General features: G+C 40.5%; 1 protein-coding gene across 4 annotated transcripts in view; it reads left to right on the forward strand.

Annotated features, from left to right (window-relative positions):
- PWWP2B (PWWP domain containing 2B) overlaps positions 1 to 19,756 on the forward strand; it is a 38,512-nt gene extending 18,756 nt beyond the window's left edge. For all 4 annotated transcript variants that reach the window (XM_020795009.3, XM_072995381.2, XM_020795008.3 and 1 more), the window contains 2 exons: positions 4,298 to 5,969; positions 15,446 to 19,756. In XM_020795009.3, coding sequence (XP_020650668.3) covers positions 4,298 to 5,951 — 1,654 coding nt within the window. In that variant the 3' untranslated portion in view covers positions 5,952 to 5,969; positions 15,446 to 19,756. The remainder of the gene's footprint in view (positions 1 to 4,297; positions 5,970 to 15,445) is intronic.
- Positions 19,757 to 21,077: the final 1,321 nt, after the last annotated feature.

A 21,077-nucleotide genomic window follows, 5' to 3' on the forward strand; every position in this document is an offset into this window, starting at 1 on the left:
GATGCCTTATGCAAAGACTCATACTCTGTTTACGCAATCATAACTAATTAATAACCACATTAATTATGGATGCAGCATGGATAACATGGAAAAAACATTTGATCAGTTAATACGTGTTGGCAATTAATTGATCTGATCTGTCAAAAGTTGCCCATGGTTAAAACTATTTCTCAAGGTACCTCAAAGGCAATGAAATCCAACCTCCACCATGCAGGAAGGTCCTTCTTACAGCAACCCTGTTGGAGGTTTCCTGGGCTCTGCTTTAAAACCTGAAGTAAAGATGAGTCAGTTACTCCCCAGTTTGCTTTTCACTGTAAAGCCAGATTATACTATCAGGAAATTCGTCCTACTGATTAGGCAGAATTAACCGGGTTATTCAGGCAAAGAAGGCACTGTCACAAGGGATGGGGCAAGAGAACAATCAAGTTGTATTAGGCTGAAATCTCATCCAGCCTATAGACACAACCACAATGCTGGCATGAATTTCGGCCTAGGCAAGAGTAGTCTTAGGTAAATTCCGATACCCAGTTTAGACTCAACAGAGTGGGCAATTTTCCTTAGAATGGAATTCAGGAGGAGGTGTTTTAAACCTCACGGAGGACTGAGGAAAGTTATTGTAAGATTTCACATTTTGTCAGAAGGCTTGAACCCAGAAATGTTTTTAAACAAAATGGGTCTCCTTTTTAAATCCACAGACTGTGCACCATGGGCCACTTCATTGCCTTAGAAATTGTTTTTAACTTTGTGGATGTTAAGTACTATTAACTAATGATCCTGAAAATTGCCTCCTTTCCATACACACATCTGTGGAGTGGGAATATTTTGTTGCAGTTGTGAGTGATTATTTTAGGAATTACTTCAAACAAAGGTAGCACACAGAGAGAGGTAGTACATTATGTACAATAAAGGACGTAAGAGCATTTCAAGAAAATGGTCTAGAAGAGGATGACTCAGCTTTTCTAAAGAAAATTAGTTAGTTGGTCACATGTAGAGCAGTCTACAATAAAAGTACATCACACCGGCCCCTCTTGAAACACCCCACCAACCTCCAAACCCTTGAAGGAGGCATCCGAATTGAATCTTCCTCATATACTGTAGTTAAAAAATAGGTAGGCCAATGAATCCAGAGGGCATTTCTGGATTCAGAGAAGCTGACATATAACAAAATGAACAGTGTTGAAGTGAATGAAATTACCCATATTATGGCTTTTCTATTTCATTTGAATGAAAAGCCCCATGTTTACTGACTGAATGAGAGAATCCAAGGTCTGTTATATCATTTCTTTTTAACTGTGAGGAAATAAGTAGTAGTTGCTATACTTTGATGCTTGTTCAAGGTTGAACGTTTCCGACATTCTGGGTGGCATAAAGTTCTTTTGCCAGTTTGGGGCAATTTCTCTTTCTACTACAATATATAGATGCACATTGGAGACAGAACCAGGGCTGTTGGGGGTCCCTCTGCCCCCACCCAACCATCTGGAGAGACTTTTTGTGGGCAAAGGGGCTGTCGAAAGGGGGAGGGAAGAGAGGAAATTACTCATATCTTTACCTCATACAGTACAGTCTTTGTATCCACTGCCTAGCTAGTACAGTGGTTGACAGCAAAGCAGTTATGTTTGATCTGGTTTCTTACAGAAAATTCTCTGCATTTTCCCCCCTGAGAATTGTGAAGCTTTTAAAGCTGACTAAAATTCATGTCAGTAAGATCATGGTCTGGATGTAGATATATGGACTGTAGCTGTTTTATGACAGATATCCAGCAGTTTTGGTTTCTTAAAGCAACACTTGGTATTAAGAGCTTTACCTAAAAGAAGATTATGTCCAAAAGGTTTATTTTATAAGCCTTATTTTCAACAGTCTGGGGCTACTTCCTGTGAGCTAATCTAGCCTGAATGTGAAGGAAAGGAAGGGAGCAACATCAAATCCACAAAAATATGTTCCTAATTCATATAGAACTGCTACGACGTGACCATTTTTATTGTCTATTCTTTATTTGTAATGTTGATTATGGAAGTTGGAGTTACATGTTGAAAGGCCTCATACCCTCAAAAGTGGAATAGCACTGAACTAAAATTGTTTTTTTCCCCACATTAAAACTAACCTTTTTAATATTGTGCATAAATCACAAAAAATAAACACTTGATTTCATTTACAGCGGTGGTGGTGGTTATGCACTTCATTGCTGCTGTTCCCACTGCCTCTAGTGATGCAAAAGATGGGCAGAAAATATGGTATTCCCTTGGTTTTCAACTTGTGATAGTGCCAGTTAGTCAACAATCTTTATCTATGTCATGACTTCTGAAGCTCAACCAGAGTGAAGGGCATGCTTCCTGGACTTAGTCTGACATGCGATGCAGAGCTTGAAAATCCTCAGAATCCTCCATCAGCCATGGCCACATACTGTACTTGATGGATGAGTTTTGAGGGTGTAGTCCATACAAGTACCACTTTGAAGCTCTACCTGGATGTGTCTGGAAGGGGAGTGATGGTGGTAGGACTGGGTTCTGGCAGCTAGAACCAGTACAGACAAGAAATGTAAAGTTAAGCAAGATTTGATTTTAATGAAGGTAGTTCCTTTCCTAATCTGAGCAACGTTTGAGTGAAAAAAATTCCTTGGAGAATTTTCTGCTCAACTATGATTTAGAGTGAGAAAAGCTGGTTTGTTTGTTTGTATTTTGATTTAATCCACATTCATTGGTGAGGTTTCCCATTAGCTTAGTGACACAAAATAGCCAGTAATCTGTGATGTGACGTGGCAACTAGCTGAACCGAAATGCTATGATAGTCAAGAAACCAACTGGCTTATTATGTGGCACAAACTTCAGTTAGCAACAGCTTGGCTTCTGAAGCAGGAGGCTGTTGCCAGTGGCAGCTTCTGTCCAGTAGGATGATATCATCATCATCATCATCATCATCATCATCATCATCATCATCATCATCATAATGACTGCAGAGCTGGAAGGGATCCTATGGATTATTGAGTCCAGTCTTTGGGACTCAGTGGGGAACCGAACTCCCAACCTCTGGCTCTGCAGTCAGATAACTAAATCCAGCAGTCCCCCTGCAAGGTGCTCCAGCACTTTTGTTGACTGTTTTACAGCTTAGTGTCTGTTTTTCGAGTTTTGTGTCTGCATCATACTACATCAGTCTTCAATGCAAGCAGTAACTTAGTAGGTTAAGCGGGCAGAAATTGCCTGTGGGTGATTGAAGAGTGGGGAAGGGGTGGAATGCTGTCCTCTTTCTCAGCACCCAGCCAGGAAGATCAAGGAGATTCTGCAGTAGCAACAGAATTCCTCATCCTTCCTTGACCAGATGACAACTGGCTAGTAAAGAACAAAATAAAAAACGTTGGAGGCTAGTAATCTTTGTGTGCTTGTTTACAAGGTTGTACTGCAATATAACTCCAGCATTCTTGAGCTAGGCTGTGGAATACTTTCTACTGAAAAATAATGCATATATTTCCATATATACCTCTGTATATTGATTGCTGAGGAGACCAAACAATGTGTGTGTGTGCCTGTGTGGTGCTGTTTCTGCTGATGCTTGTAAGTGCCTCATAAGCAACTGGTTGGCCAGAATGCTGACTAGATGGGCCTTTGGTTTCAGCCAGTGAAGTGCTTCTCCAGTTCTCCAAAGATGTGGTTCGAAGTACATATGCCTCTAGTCCTATGTCGTTATAAGCAGCAGGAATAAATTGCAGAAACCCTCTTTGTTGCTACAATGATTGTGCAGATAATTGTGACTGTATCCAGACTTGTACTAGAATCAGCCTTCTGATCTTTTTTTCCTTATAGTGAGGTATCCTTTTTCAGAGGTTAAGTAATTCATGTGGTGAGAGAAATAACTCCATTGCTTAACTCTTACGACTGCAGTATGCGAAAGGCCGACTTTTCCTTGAGAAGAGCCTTGCTTGGCAATGTCTGGAAAAAGATGCAAAGAATAAAACCTGTTTTGAGATTTTAGTGGACATGTGCAAGTTTGTCCTCCCCATATTGTGCTTGTTTTGGAACATACGGGTGTGCCTACCTATGTTCATTTACTAGGAAATGAGGAGAATTTCTAGCACACACCTTGGGTTGGGCTCAGCATATAAAGAATACATCACCTTTCTAAAATACGCAAATGGAGGAGGTGATGTTGCTTCAGGGTTATAGAATGAGTCCTTCAAATTCCATTCTCCATTGGACCACACTAAAAGTGTTTAAGCTTAGTTTTGCCCATATAATTTTGATGCAAAGCACAATTAAATCTGGTTCTAATCTTGTCCTTCTTCCACTTTCTTTCATGATTTCTCTAGATCTGGGCTGCTCTGTGTTCCACCACCTTCATTACCAAAGATGGATGACCCACCTCCTAAAACTTGCACTAACGGGAAGCCTGAAGACTGTACAGCTGGAAAGCTGGAAAGCAAACCATGGTCTTGGGAAGAGAAGTCTTCAGGAGCCAATGGCGAGGAGCAAGTTCCTCCCCTTTTGCCTCCACCCCCATCTGGCGCTGTTCTTCCTTACCCTCCCTATTTTGAGGGAGCCCCTTTCCCCCCTCCATTATGGTTAAGGCACACATATAATCAGTGGGTACCTCAGCCACCTCCACGGACTATAAAAAGAACGAAGAGGCGCTTGTCCCGAAATAGAGACCCAGGCAGGTTCATCATGAGCACCATTAGACTGCGGCCAAGGCAAGTACTTTGTGAAAAATGTAAAAACACATTGAATCCAGAGGAGAGTAATGCAGCCGGGCAGAATGCAAAGACCAGGAGGAAGCTTAGCATTCAGGACAAGGAGCAGAAGAGACACAGTGAATCTGATTTTGTGGAGAAGAGAAGCAAAAGAGAGAAGAGGGAAGAAGAGAAGTTTTCTGGTGAGCTGTTGCATCGGACCCCAGTTATAAAAATATCTTACAGCACCCCACAAGGCAAAGGAGAAGTGGTGAAAATTCCCTCTCGTGTCCATGGCTCGGGGAAGTCATTTTGCCCTCAGCGACTATTGCAGAATGGGGAGGAGGACCAAGAGGAAACTAGAGACTCCGAACAATATCAGGAGTCGAAATGCTTTATGGACAAGTCAGCAAGTGGCCACCTTGCTTCCATTCCAAAGTTAAAATTAACCAGGCCTGTGCATTCCAGCATAGACGTGCCACCTCCAAAAATCCGGCTTAAGCCCCATCGGCTGAACGATGGGGATAGTGTTTCAATTTACAAAGCAGAACTTATTGATGAGATGAATGTCCTTCCTAGAGGCAGAGAGTCTCGTGCTGCTGCTGCTGCATCTGGGTTTTATACTGATGAGTCTGCTGACAGGAGTTTAGCTGAGATGTCTTCAGGAAGCTCCTGTGAAGATGATGACTTCAAGAGGTTTCCTCAAAGTAAAGGTGGACATGATAACTTGGCTTTCCTTATGAAGTACCATAAAAGGAAAGCTGATTCTTCAAGCTTATCTGTGTGTAGCAATGACAGCCTTGATGAATCAAAGTCTTCTTCTAGCTCAGAAATAACATCACCAGAATTGTGTGACTTTTTACCTGGTGATGATGCATCTGTGTCTTCTTCCTCAAAAGATGAACGTAAAATTGTGCCCCCTTTAACCGTTAGACTGCACACACAAAGTGTCTCCAAATGTGTCACAGAAGATGGAAGAACTATTTCCGTGGGAGACATCGTTTGGGGCAAAATTCATGGGTTCCCTTGGTGGCCGGCCCGAGTACTTGACATAAATCTTAGCCAGAAGGAAAATGGAGACCCTTCTTGGCAGGAAGCAAAAGTATCATGGTTTGGTTCTCCAACAACGTCTTTCTTGTCACTCTCAAAACTCTCCCCTTTCTCTGAATATTTCAAATTGCGATTTAATCGTAAGAAGAAAGGGATGTATAGGAAAGCTATTACAGAAGCTGCCAAGGCAGTTGAACATCTGACACCAGAAATAAGAGACCTCTTAACACAATTTGAAACATAATTTTGGCTTCAGTAACAGGTAAGTGTATAGTGGGGCAGGCTGCATAATCCATGTGGGAGCCAGTTTAAATCTGTATGTTGCATCTGTATTTTGCTTGGAGTTTGTTTTTGAAATAACTTAAAAGGGAATAAGACAAGTTGAGACAAAACGGAAAGGTATTGCATAGTGTGTGTGTTTTATATTGCACATTTAACCTACATTATAGCAGATGAGCATCTTGGTCACTAACAAAGCACCCCAAACCATATTTTCTACTATTTGAAATATAACTAGTCAGTTTCTTATTAAACATTCTATTTTTATATAATAGCTTTATTTTAAAAATAATAATAATAATATTGATTAGGGAATATGGATGCATACCTTTTTTAGAAAGCCAGCAATAATTTGGTTACATGTTCCCAACTGCAATTGAATTGTATTGATTCCATCTTTATGAAAAAAGGTGTAATTTATGAAATTCCTTTATGCTGTCTGAAAATACTCACTTTCGGGGTTCTGAAAATGAGAGGTACTATTTACAAATCCTGAATATCTATTTCTTTTGTATAATTAAATATATCAATCATTATTATCACTATGATTTTTTCCTGTTCCCCCCCCCCTTCCCAGAGCTTGGTAAAATTGTAGATATACACTTATTGATTTCTCTCCTTCCACTTGGAAAAAATCATTGTCTGTTCCTTCCAGCTCTCACATTCATAGAGTTCTTTTTTTTTCTCCTTGTCTGGGAAATGGATGAATCTGTCAATTTCTGTGACTCATTTCCCCAGCCTTAAGTTTGCTTCATTCTCACCTGTGTCCATTTGCAATTTTTAAAAAAAGCATACAGAAGTCACACACATTTTTTTCTTCACACACATTTATCCTAATAGAAATGTTATACTTTTTTGCTCAAAATAGACATTTTGCAAACAGTTTTAACAACAGTGTAATTTTCCATTAATTTTTTTTTTAATTGAAGAACTGTATTGCAGAATTTAAGAAAAGGATGAATCTGGAAAAAATGATTGTCTTATGTTTTGCATATTGATTTGGGAGGTGTGCATTAAATCGGTTCACCTTAAAATGTAAAGAAAATAGATTTCCACTTTTGATACTTTTGCCCTCTGTGCAACTTCATCATCAGTGTAAGGATATCTCATCACACAGATTGTCAGCTCAACTCTTTCAAAACAATCTCTGTGCTTCTCCATCTAGTAACACTATTCTTTAGGAGACTTTCAGCACTTACCATTTATAGGTTTATTTCTAGTAAGACATAAAACATTGCACATTCTCTGCCCCTTCCAGCTTGAGAAAAACTGATGTGAGGGCAAATCCCATTGGATTTAGAGGCCCATGTTCTTATCCTTTATGGACAGTACACTTCAAGTTTGAAGGCAGCACCTATGCAGTAGCGGATGTCTTATAAAGCACCATGGTATTTGCCTTCAGTACACTGTCATATTTTATCAGAGTCCAGGTAGTTGGCTTAGAACACATTATGCTGTTATTGTTAGGTGAAGTTATTCAAAGATTTTTTTTCAAACACATAGAAACACCATACAGAACTTCAGAAGCTTGGTTGCAGTAACTGGGGATGTATATATTTATGTTTTTCCTGTTGCTAACTATGTTTACCTATAAGAAACTGTAGTCTGGTTTCTAAGCCATATTCACAGTCTGAAGAGTTCTTTTTTCTTTTTGGAAAGTTCTCATGCACGCACGCACGCACGCACGCACACACACACACACACACACACACACACACACACACACACCAATTGCTAGCTGCCTATATTAAGCTGAGGAATTCTGGGAGTTGTGGTCCAAAAGAGTAAAAATTTCCAAGCTCTGGCAATATTTCTTGCATCTTACCCCTTTGATCATGTGTGTACATAGTTGTCTCTCCCCTTCCACTCAGCATACAGGCCCAGTTTCTGGCATGTTGATGATAGCCTAGCTGCTGAGCAACAGGCAGTAGAAATCTATTTGTTTAGCTTGTTGGCTAGTGAACTGCCACAAATCACGATATAAAGTAAATTCTGTTCTCCATGTTTACAGCTAGAAGAATTGTTAAGCTCTTCGTTGGGCAGTTAATAAAAAAAGGTCAGGATCTTGAGCGATTTCAGGCAGGATCTAATGTTTGCGGCCATGTAATGGATTTTCTTCTTCTCTGTTTTTGCCCTCCTGCTTTGCAGCACGTAATCCCTTACAAACATATGCTGTCTAAAGCAGTTCACCGCATGTCCTTTGAGTAGAAAGAGCTTGCTCAGTTAGTGGAAACCCCTAACTGAGATGCATTGGCATCAATTGATCAGAGCGTGCTCCAGTTTTTAGAATTGAAATCAAGTCCACTAGCCTATACTAGCCGCACCTTGAGTGAGCCTAGAACCACTACAGTGTAGTGCAAAGACAGGCAAAAGGTAAAAGAGGAAGACATACCTACTGGGAGATATTTGGATAATTCCCAGATTTGAAAGGGTTTCTGATTGCCGGTTATTTAACAATAGCATAAATGAAAGGCTCCCCCCCTTTTTTTTGTGTGTGTAGGCTATTAAAGAAAGCTTGGAGGAAAGCCAGGAATAAATTTCTGTATGAAAAATCTTTATATGTCATTTCAATGAGATTGTCCAAAGGCATAGGTAGCACTTCGGAGCACTGATTATCGTTTAGCATGTAGACTAAGACCTGTTCAAGTGTGGAGGAAAAGAGGAAGTTCAAACATGATTGACTCCATAAAGGAAGCCACAACCTTAAGTTTGCAAGAGCTGGGCATGGCTATTAATGAGGTCACTCATTCATAAAGTCATCATGAGTCAGAGGAGACTTGACTCACTAATCTGAGATAACAGAAAACGACACTTGTTGACCAGATGGAGATGGAGATTCCCACTCTTGCTTTAGGTTGAAAAGGGGAGTGTTCGGTCTTTTGTCAGCTGTAATACTGTAGTAGTAATCAAAGCTGTGTGGTTTTCCCCTGTTCTTCCTGGGACGTCTTTAGTTTCTTCCTTACCACGTGTTAAGTGAACTGCCTCCATAACAGCTGCTACCCAACTCTTTCATTAAACTGGATAAATTGATTGCACAATTCCATACTACTAAAAAAAATGGTTTCCAAAGCTAGAGTCAATAAATTAAAAATGCGACAGTTTTCACATGGAGATATAAGCAGCTCAGCTGGGTTAGTATAAACAAACTAATGATGAAGCTCAAGTCACATGGTCTGTCAAGCCTTGGGCATAAGTATGATTCTTAACTAATGGAATTTACGTATTTCCCATGGAGGCTTCAGGCTGTACGGCTCTGACACAGTTCATACAAGTGGATTTTTTTAAAAAAAATCAAGGCTGGGAAGAAAAAGCCTTGATGAGATTAGAATTTAGAAAGTTGGACCTCTCCAAGCCCAGGTCCCTCAGCCCTTCCTGAGTTGGTGTCAGAGATACTGCTGGAATCCTCTAGACTTGCAGTACTGGGGGACTTCAACATCCATGCCGAGGCCACATTATCAGGACTTAGGTCCTCCATGATGACCATGGTTCTGTCCTAAGTGATATTTGACCCCACTCAGATGGCAGGGCACAATCTGGACCTCGTCTTCTGCGCTGGTGATCATGGATGTGGAGGAACTCTTTATTGTTCTGTTCTCATGGACAAATCACTAACTGGTGGGGTTTAGACTTACTGGAACTCACAACCTCTGCAGGGGTGGGGGGGGCTGATCAGGATGATCCACTCCTGTTGAAGCCCTGATTGACCTCTGGGGAATGGGGAAATTGTCAGAGCTGTGGACAGAATCACTCCTAAGCTTCCTCTCCCATGGAGTCAAGCCAGATGAGTCCCCTGGTTTACCAGGGAGCTGGCAGTGATGAAACACATGGGATGGAAACTAAAGTGACAATGGCAGAAAACTCAGAACCAATCTGACTGAACTTGGGCTAGAGCTCATTTGAAGGCGTATTCTGTGGTGCTGGCCAGAGTGAAGAAATAATTCTTCCGCTTTACATCCGCACAGAATCATCTAGCAGAGTTGTTTCAAGTGGCCAGGGGATTAATACGTGCCCCACCAAAAGAACAAGAAGTTGACCACAGCAACCTCTTGTGACGAATTTGGTTCCTGCTTGTCCCATTATAATGGATACATCTCAATTGGTGCAGCTTAAGGATGTGGACAGGATTCTTGGAGGGATGAAAAGCCAATGCATGTATGCCAGACCCTTGCCTCTCCTGGCTTATAAAAACAGCCAGAGGGGGGATGACCAAGTGAGTAAGTGGAGTAGTGAGTGCCTCCTTGCAGCAATTTGGGATCCCAGCATGTTTAAAGAAGGCAGTAATAAGACCATTATGGGGGGGAGGGGACCTCCCCTCCTTGAATCCCACTTTACTGGACAACTATCAGCCAGTCTCAGATATTATATTTCGAGATAAAGTGTTGGAGCATGTGGTGGTTTTCTCACTCCAAGGAGTCCTGGATAAAATGTATTATCTAGACCCTTTTCAACCTGGCTTCGGGCCTAGCTATGGGATGGAGATAGCTTTGGCCGCCTTGCTGGGCTGCAATCAAGAGGGAGAGGGGATAGTGGAAAGAGAGAGAGAACTGGAAAAGCAGAGAGAAAAAAGACGCCCCTCACTTTTAGTTCTGACCCTGCCTGTTATTGGCTTGTGCCTCCCAGCAGAATCTCCTTAAGGGAAGGGAAGCAAAAAGGTTCCCCACCTATATTTTAGGAGGTCACCTTAAATTTCCTGTTAAGTAAGGGGTCTAGGTATTGCATGTTCCCTGGCCCTCTTGATCCAGACTTCATGATTTCTCACAACTTCAGATCATTCAGTAGGGCAGTGGAGATGTAGATACCAAATAGGCTTTGGGCAGGTACAGTGGAACCTCTACTTATGAACTTAATCCATCCCAGATGATGTTCGTTAGTTGAAACATTTGTAAGTAAAAGCTCCATTTTCCCATAGGAATGCATTGAAAACCATTTAATCTGTTCCGGCTGCAGGGCCAGGTCTTCTCTGCCGCCGGCGGCTTTCCCAGGGTTCGCCACAAGTGCCACCTTTCTCCCCTGCTCCACTGTCTCCCCCACTGCAAATTTAAATTTCTCGCCCTTCTCCCCTGCCTTTTTTTCGTTCGTATGTTGAAGCGCCGTTCACAAGTAGAAGCAAACTTTTGCGAACGGAGCTGTTTGTAAGTTGGATTGCTCATAGGTAGGGACGTTCGTAAGTAGAGGTTCCACTGTACTACGTTCCATAAAGGCAGCATCGGGAAAAAAATTGCATCCTGATGTTCACAGATGTTGGCAGAACTTGGGACAGTGCCTCAGAACATGGGAGCAGCCATCACAGTATCTCCATTTTTCGCCTTTATATTTTGCAATCATAATAGCATATATTTCAAAAGCATGCGGGACTAGGACTGTCTCTTCTGCTGCAGCATGTTAAGTGAAAATATTTGATAGTGAGAAACCTGCCATCCATTGTTAATCTTCTCATTGAACAACTAAAATGAACCTAGTTTCAGCAGTTTGAAACCTACAACTCAGAACTGGAGATGCAAACTGAAAAAAAACAAAGCTTAGAAAAGTTATTTCCACAGTCTCCCAGCCAGCACGGCCACTTTTCCAAATTTTCCCCTTGAGGAGTCAAAGCTGATGACTCATGTCATATATGTATGCACTAATACCCTCAATTTATGTGTTTTGTCAGGGCATGAATAATTCTTCTGTATATTTTAAGCTGCAGTTAGGCAGACTTCAGTCTTCTGGGATCTGATTAGTCTGTGTTTCATTTGTATTTTTAATCAAAGCTTCCTGCCCACCAGACAAGTAAGGGACAACTTTGGCAGTTCAGGTGGCAGGCAAATGCTTGGAACAGGGGCAGGCAACTGCAGTATGGCCAGGGACCAATTATCTGTTCCCCCCCCCCCCGATGCTTGCTGAGCCATATCAACCAATCGGATGCAACCCTGCCCCTAGAAAAATCTAAACCTGCAAAGATAGCCAGGGGAGTTCTATGTTGTACACAGGCTTCATTTTGCTCACCCTGACTTAGAATGAAGATACCAGTTGCCTCCGAGCACACGTTTAACCCAGGAAATCTATTTTCAGAACCGGAACTGAACTTGCAGTCCGTTTACAGAGAAATTCACTCCAGATCTTTTTATATTGTTGCTGTTAACTAAGTGGGAACTCTGGCAGAACTACTGCAAACCATCCAAAAATCCACCAGTAGTCCAAAATCTTCATTCTTTCTTCTTCTCCTTTAGGCTGTCATTGATTTCCATGATTATTCAATATATTTTCATAGTATTCTGAAATCTTTAGCCAAGATTTAAAAAATATTTAAAGAGAGAGAGAGTGTGTGTGTGTGTGTGTGTGTGTGTGTGTGTGTGAGTGTGTGTGAGTGTGTGTGTGTGTGTGTGTGTGTGTGTGTAAGAGAGAGAGAGAGAGAGAGAGAGATTCTAAATAAAGATTGTGTTATTTGATACAGTATATCTTGGCAGCTTCAGGGCTTGGCTTATGGCATACAGAAACCCCAAATTATCCTTTTGTTGTCAAAGACAATGGTCTTCAGCTTTTTATTGTAGTTAGATTGTAATACTTTGGACTCTATCCATCTGAGTCAATTTATGAAAGACACATTTGTTTTGGGGGAGTGTCTTGGTTAGTTAAGACACCAAAATAATGTATCATGTTTTATTACCTTCTGACAGTTTTGAATATTTGAACTATATTCTCTCCCTCTAGACACATATGTAACATAAGAGGAAACAACATAAATAGAGTCTATTCAAGGTATCAGAGCACCAACAAAAAAGTTACAAAAATAAATATTTCCAAGATAAATACATTATTGTACTTGGGTTTGTGGAAAAAGCAGTAAAGATTAAATGGAGACAGAAATGTTGGATAGTTTCCTGTTTATGAATTAAGTGAGTGGAGATACCAAAAAAGTCATCCATAATATATTTTCTCTTCTCTTCTTTTGAGTGAATTTGTTGTTATTAAAGGACTATTACTTTAACTGTAATTTTCATGCAAGACGCAGTTAGTTCATTCATAAGTATTTATTGCTTGGTGTGTAGATAATGAAGCTGTCCTCCCGAATATAATGTTATCAGCAGGGCTTATACCTTCAACCTCAGTGCTTCCCTTGGTGTTAACTTCACATATTCAGCATATGTGCAGATGTCAGTCATGTCTTAGATATTTTATTAAAGCCATCTATGTCTTGTCTCTCTGTTGGATACCTTATAGATTGTGATTTTGTCTGTACCCAGTTACAGCCTCCTATTATCCAGATGTCCTTCTTTGACTGTTCCTGTTTTGTACTACCTTTTCCTTGGGAAACAGCCAAACATGTAGCATCTTTCAGATACATTTGTGAGACCTTTTTGTTTAATCTAGTTTTTCAAATTGCCCTGTTCTTGCTTAAAGATGTCCATAAACCTGGGCACAGATTTAATTAATAATATTTTGTCTGGGCATATTTCTTGTGATGTGGGAAATAAGTACTGCCATCCAGTCAGATTCTTACTGGGATTAATATTGTAGGTTCTCTTTCCTATTTGCTCAGGCTGGATATATTTAAACATTCTGAATGCAAAGTAAACTAACCCAATTTTTTATACCTGCAATTCATCAAGTGAAATGTTAATTCATGCATATTTTGTGTCCACGTTTAAAGAGGGATCTGGTTTTTAAGAGCACAGTTCTAGTTAAAGTGCATTCCCATCTTCTAAAATAAGTGTGCTCCCTGTCCTTTCTTGTTTGTACTCTGTGGTTTTGTACTTAGAGGGTGAGAAAAGGAAATGCATGTTGCATATTATTCAAACGTGGGAATCTAGAAAACTGATAACTTCACAGTCTTGCCTTAGTTCTTGACAAAGTTGTTTCAACAGAGCCTTCTTCTGAGAAGTTGCCTTAGAAAAGTTTTCTCATGCACTGAGAATTTCAGTAGAATATCATCTAAGTCTTTGTATTTCGTAACTTTTAAGACAAGAAACAAGGGCAATATGTTTTTGTTATTTTTTTCTAGTTATATAAGTGGAGAACCTGTAATGATTTTGTGTAAAATATTAATGTTCTTGTTGGTGCAGTTTCTAATTATATAGCCCAATTCTATATATGCCTGCTCAAAACTGAGGCTGACTTTTATAGGACATAACTTCCAAGGGAATGAATATAGAATTTCAGCCTTATTTGTGGTTTAATACATAGGAAAACACATTAAACGTTGCTCAAGAAAATGACTGAAGATTTTAAATGAGAGACTCTCCAGGAACATGTAGTAACATGCCAAGGGAAGCATGTGGGGGAGAAATTGACAGATGGAAGGGGCTGACAGATGTTTTCAGACTTGTAGGTCATATTCAAAGAAGGTTCTGCCTTAGCAAAGGATACTGCTTGCACCACTTGGCACAGTTTTCACTCATCATCCCATCCCGTCTATGGTCCCAGTCTCTCCCCTTCCAATAATAGCTACTGTGTTGGAGGAATCTCTTGGGTAGAGTAGGGTTAGTCAGTGAAATTGGTGCAAATTGTGTGTATCGACTTAAGAAGATGGAAATGTTTTCCTTTAAAGCAAAGGCACTGCAACCTGTAGTAATTTCCACAAGAGACAAGATGTGGCACTCCACATTTAACTGCAGACTGGAGATGAGATTTTGTTTCTGTGTTTGATTTCTGTGTGCTGCAGTAGGAAGGAAGCCACGCAACTGACACCACAATAGTAGACTTGCCAAAATATTGGTGCTATAAAAGCAACTACTGATTTATTTGCCTTTTAAAAAAAAAAAAAAACTTCTATCCTGTATTTGTATTTATCCTCTACATTTAGATACAGTAAGGATTAAATAAAGCATCTTTCTCTGTCCTTTCATATTCTGCCCTGAAAGGAAAACAGAAGGTTGAAACAAAAACGGTTGTTAACAGTTTAGCTTTTCTTGCACAGGTGAGGAAGATCATAGAAATATTTCAGCTTTTGGTTGTTGTGGGGTTTTTTTGGGCTCTTTGGCCGTGTTCTGAAGGTTGTTCTTCCTAACGTTTCACCAGTCTCTGTGGCCGGCATCTTCAGAGGACAGCACTCTGTGCTCTGGTGCTGTCCTCTGAAGATGCCGGCCACAGAGACTGGCGAAACATTAGGAAGAACAACCTTCAGAACATGTCCAAAGAGCCCGAAAAACCCACAACAACCATTAGATCCTGGCCGTGAAAGCCTTCGCGAATACATTTGAGCTTTTGCCCTATGTAAGGATGGTTGCTTCTCTCTGCCACCCCATTCTGTTGTTGCACGTGGTTCTTTTAAGTGTGGTTCTTCAGAATGAGCAACTTGCCCAGCCTTTTGGTTTAATATAACAGTAGCCATGACTCTTTAGTTTGCTGAGACAGGTTCAGCCTGTGAAGTTCTCTGCTATATTTAGAAGGATAGCTGTATGTACACACTTTTTCTGGTTGCTGCTGGACTGCATGGTGCCACTATCAGTTAACTGCTATCCTTCTTTCACTTTCTTTAAGGTAACAGAAGATAAGAGTACAGCTGTCCTAGAGTTTCACGAAGTCTGTAAACAGCCTGACACACTTCCCTGGGAGAATCGTAAGGTTTCAGTGCACATGGCAGCAGGATATGTTTCCAGACTGGTCCAGCTCCTTCACCTGTGAACAAAAACCAGCATCTGGATAGCTCAGGAGGCATTCCAGAAGCTAGTCTGACCAAAAGTCATAAGGCTGCTTAATGCAAAGAAGCACGTTGGCGAGTAATATTTTGATGAACTTGAAGACCTGATGAAATACTATGTCTTGGAATGTATTTATTTACTTATAAAATGTTAGCTACTCTTGATAATTCCTACCCCACTTACACACACATTGCTGCTGCTTTTACTTAATGGAATCTCTTACAACCTTTAATTTTAACTCTGCAGAACTGTTTACTCCAATTATGTACACACTTGACAAGGGACATGCAATAGAATCGAATCAGTGTAGTCTTAAAGTGAAAATGGACTCATTTTTGTGTCTATTAAAACTTGGAGAATGTGCAACACATGACCTCTGAATTGCTTTTATTCTAAATAATAAGGCTCGGGCCTTGTTTGCGTTCCTTCTTAGCTTGTGGTCTCCCGCCACATCTCCCTTCAACAAGGGAAAGCAAATTATTAGGGTATAGGCACCAAGCACTTTATATTACAGCTGTAGCGGAAATATAAGGAAACAACTTCTTACATGTATAGTGAAAACAAAAATCATTGTAATAACAACTGAACATTGTATCTTTCTTAGTGAATAACCTGGATATCTGAGCTCCCTAATTTTTATGTGCCTGAAGCTTAGTTATTTACTTTGGCTGTGCCTTAGTCCAATACAGCCTGCTTCACAGAGGCTTTTTTGGTCACAGCTCATCAAAAGTGTCTTCTGCACAGTGTAAACAAGCATCCAGCCGAACAGTTGTCTGGTCAGGTGACTGGCTTAGCCAGGTGATCTGTTCCTTGTAATAACTGGAAATACAAATAATCTGTTATCTTTATAGAAATGATATAGAGGCAGGTACACACCAGGCAAATCCCTTTTGGTTCTCCATTAAAAAATAATAAATGCTTCTGGCTGTTGTAGTTACATAGCTCAGCTTCTAAAAGTTGACAGAAGTGATGTGTCCCACATTCATGATAGCTGAGACGTGCTGTCCCTTTCCCTCCCCTCTTCTCTTTACTTCATTCTTCCCCTGAGGAAAGTCTTGTTTCTTAGGTTGAAAGAGTAAAAATTGCAGCAGTGACCCTACTGTTTCTGCACAAAATCCCTGTTCTGAGCTCATTCTGTTTAGAAGGAGGCAAGCTCACAGTGACAATTCATGCAGAATTATAACAACTGGCCACCTCTAGGCATGAGTAATTCTTCTAGGTCGCTTGTCAGGAGTGACTGACTGTTTGAGGCACAGCTAATGTAGGGAAGGAGTAGAACTGCTTACCCTCAATATAGGACATCCCTTGTGAAGAGGGTGTTTGGGGGCAGAGAAGATTGTTAGGCTGCTTACTTGTCAGACAATAAGTTCTGTTAAAAGTGGGACTTCAGAGTAGAAATGCATTGTGTAGCACTATCACATGTCTATCTGGTTTTTCATTATCTGGATTTCAGCTGTGTACATAAAGGGACAACACAACAGAAAAGCAAGCAGAAACACTTTATACGACACAGAGCATAAAATGTATTATATCTTTGAAGCCTGTCCACAGTCTATTCAGGGTGTTTCCTCAGACAGGTTGAGATTTTTCGATTCAACTGCAGTCATCCCAGCTCTAGAATCAGGCAGACAAAAACAACTGAATGAGGGAAAAGGAGACTTGTTTGCGCATTTGCTAGACGGGATGAGATAATTAAACAGTCAGTATATAGAACAAGACTTAGACTGAAAAGCTGAGAATCAACAATATGGGTTGATACCTTTCCTCTGGCTGATAAAAGAATATGGAAGGAGTGAGTTACCCCATCTTGGAGCTTTATACAGGGCATATATGTATGTAAGGATTCAATATGCCTGCACTGGACTAATTGAGAGCTAGATTAGCTGTTAAAGCAAGAAGCCAACTGATCTCAAACTCTTCGCTTAAAAAAAGTTTTGAATGCATAAACAGTGAATATATCTCATAGAGGAAGGCTGGGTCATACTGGGGTTTTTTTTTTCTGATCAAATATTCATCAAGGTGAGCTTGTTGTAAGATAAACCATATCCAAAGATACATAATGTGATTTTTACAACACACAAAAGGAGTGACTAGCTATGTTTTCTCCAAAAAAAATCGCTGACATATCAGAATGTGACATGTTCCTGTACTTGTGGAGAGTCCCCATGTAAGCAACGACCCAGATTTTCCAGGATTCTTGCATGGGTGGGGAGTGTCCATGTAAGGAGGCACATTGCCCTCTCAAGAAGGCAAGCAGCAACACCGCAGGTAGGGATACATATATTGTCTAAACGTGTGAAAAAAATTGTCTTTTTGAACACAGGGCTATGGTCCCCAAGGGACTTTTTCTAAAACTTACTCAGAAGTGACGATTAGCACACAGTGTTGCAACCAGCTAGTTGTCAGGTACATTACCTGTTACAGGAATTACGTTGCTTTTAGCTATTTAATGGTTCCCACTTCATTCATGACGAGAGTCATTCTCTTCAAAGGTAAGAACAGATGATATCTTTATTGAATCGCAAAAAAAAAAAACAGCCTGCTAACTTTTGACATACCTGGCTGAATAGCTCAATAGTATAGGTATCTGCAGAGCCAACGGTTGGCAGTTCAATTCCCCATTGTGCCTCCTAGGGGAAGAGCCAGCCTGTGTAGCCATGGGCAAGCTGCACAGTCTCCAGATGCCCCCAGAAGAAGGGAATGGAAAGCCATTTCTGAGTATTCTTAAGGATGTAGGTTTCAGATCCCCCCCCCCCCCCGTAGCCATTGGTATTTTCTCTGCCAACTGGTGCTTGCAGCATGCATTTTTGAAATCACCTTTAAGAAATGGGCCTAGCACGGACATCTGACAAGATGTGTGGACTCTCCCCCGCCCCCGGTACACTACAATATACACTCTACAATGTATTGGTGCACAACCTGAAGAGGACTGGTTTACATTGAAAGCTGGCTATTTGTTTCATTTTTTAGCAGTCTAATAAAAAGTGTCACCTACCCTTTTCTAAGAACCACACAACTTTGCTTGTTCATTCTCTTCAAACCTTTGAAGCCCTGAGTAACTGAAGGACTCGCTTGCCCTAGCTGAAACTACTGTAAGTCTGTAATATATTTTTCTGGGGGTTTGCTTTATATCCTGTTACCTCTGGAAGTTTGGTTAGTAGTCATTCAAGACAGGTCTTGCCCAGTAGTGGCCCCTAGGCTGTGAAATTTTCAACTTCACAGATTTTTCTGACCCTCACAGGGCACGTCTTCCATCAAGCTATGAAGACTGTTTCTGACTTTGGCCTTTAGAGATTTCCAATTCTCTTGGTTTTTTTGCCATTAGTAAGCTGTATTGTTTTTGTTTATGGCAGACTTTGCCGATGTGCATTTCTAATCCATGAATTCAATTATTGATGTCATTTTTCTGTTTTTATTCTAACTTATCCTCTTTTTATTCTTTCTGGACAAAAAAGGCCAATAAAATAAGCTTTTAAAACTGATCTTAGGCTTAAAAAATGCAATAACTTTCTGGGTGAATTGAAGGTAATTTTTACAAAGGCATTGTTACACTTGGTACATAACACTCAACCCATTTCTGGCATGTGATAAACTGGTTTTGCAGCAATTTGATTGTTTCAGAAAACCTTGTTAGACCAGAAGTGACTATGGGACACATTCAGTGTAGGTAGAATGCAATCCCAACGGCCGTCTGCTCTTTTTAAAAACTTGGGTCATATCCAGTTGGCATCCCTTGGCTAACAAAAGTTTCCATGAACAGAATTGAGAGACAAATAATATTTGAAGATTCCAGTTCCCACCCTTGGAAGTTTTACATCTTCCTCCACATATCTGCTCCAGGAGGTTTAGGGAAGATTCAGAATAGGGTGGGGACGCCCTGGGATTGCAAGTGAAAGAGAAAACAAAATAATCCAGCTTCTGTGCCCTTTTTTTTTCTATATGAAAGCCTCTCCTGGATCACTGATCATTCTTCAATGGAGGGAAGGCCAGTTGGATATAACTTACTGCAGTTGAGGAGGTTACTGTAGTTTGTTTGAAGTTGGCCAACTGGAGGAGAGCTGCAAAGGTTAAAACGTATTACTTTCCAAGAAAGTTTCATTAAAATGTCTCCTTAAAAAAAAAAACTCTACTGGTGTTTTTAACAGAATTTTTTTTTAAAAAAAGGAGGAGCAAAACCAAAGATACAAACTATAATTCAACTCATAATGAATCAGTCCACAACACTGGATAGAACTGGTTCACAAAAATATTCAGCCCAATATAGGCCACCAATGGTGACAGTTTGGAAGAAATACTGAAAAGTGTATATGTACAGTGACATAAATTTTCAGTCATCAGAACCTTGAGGGGAACTGATATGACAGCATTCATACTAACAAGATTGAGGGAAAACATCTTGAGTGGCAAAGCCAACACGCCAAAAAAAAAGGGAGTTGCTTAGAAGATGAATACCTTCACTGGATGGCAGGGGAGATACAATTAAAAGAATTTTTTTCCAATGGGGTTCAAGTTATCAGAAGATGCATTTGTTGTATATTTGTACTGAAAATACTAAATCTGAGAAGAAAGAGTGTGTGCCCAATAGAACCATTGGTAGATTGTTTAAGTTACATGATGGATGGAAGGAAGGGGATCTCTTTTGTCTGTTTTTACTAGCTACGTAGCTTCTGAAAAATTGATATTCAACGGTGGTATATTATTAAGTCTAAAGGGCCTCCAGGCAGGGGTTCTGTCCTGAACAAGCAAATGTGTCTTTGTGAATACCAATCCAATGAAGTGTTGGTCCTGAGATTGTGATGGGTAGGGAAGGAGTTGCCTCTGATTTTCTGCGTATTTAAATACATACCACTGCTTCAGTTTGGCAAATGGGGCAAAATAGACTCCACTTTGCCTACCAAACTTGAGAATAGGTCCTGCCTGTGCAATAAGATGTAATCTGAATGCAAAAAGCATCCTTTGCAAGTTGGAGTAAATGTCACCTCCCAGAAGCCTCAAAGCTACATAAAGCAGGTTCCAGAAATATTTGTTCAGCTGAGTAAACTTTCCCAACTCTAAAAGTTCTGACCAATTGAAGTTGTGTTTGAAACAGGAACAGATTTGTGTCTAAAGTCTTCCAAGTGTTTTTAAGACTGGCTTCTGCAAAGGAGTTTGTTCTCCTGCCGCCCCCAAAAAACAAGGGCGAGCGCTATTAATAATCCTGGAAAAGATTATGCAGCTTAACATGACATGCATTGAAGTAGTCCTTGGGCTGCTTAGGGTTGCACAAGACTCAAGCACTCTACACTAGAGTTTTTATTCCTCCCCTCTCCCCGCCCCCATGGGAGAGCAACCTTCGAGCAAGCAATTGTACGGCATACAAACTGCCAGCTCTTCCTGTGCTTTCTTTAGCTGCACAAATTAGCTAATATAGTTACAGGAAATAGTCTTGATGCCATCCAGTGTTTGTGGCTCACTTCATTTTTCATTTTATT

The sequence above is a fragment of the Pogona vitticeps genome, chromosome 3, assembly GCF_051106095.1.
Source record: "Pogona vitticeps strain Pit_001003342236 chromosome 3, PviZW2.1, whole genome shotgun sequence".
Classification (NCBI taxonomy): Eukaryota; Metazoa; Chordata; class Lepidosauria; order Squamata; family Agamidae; genus Pogona; species Pogona vitticeps.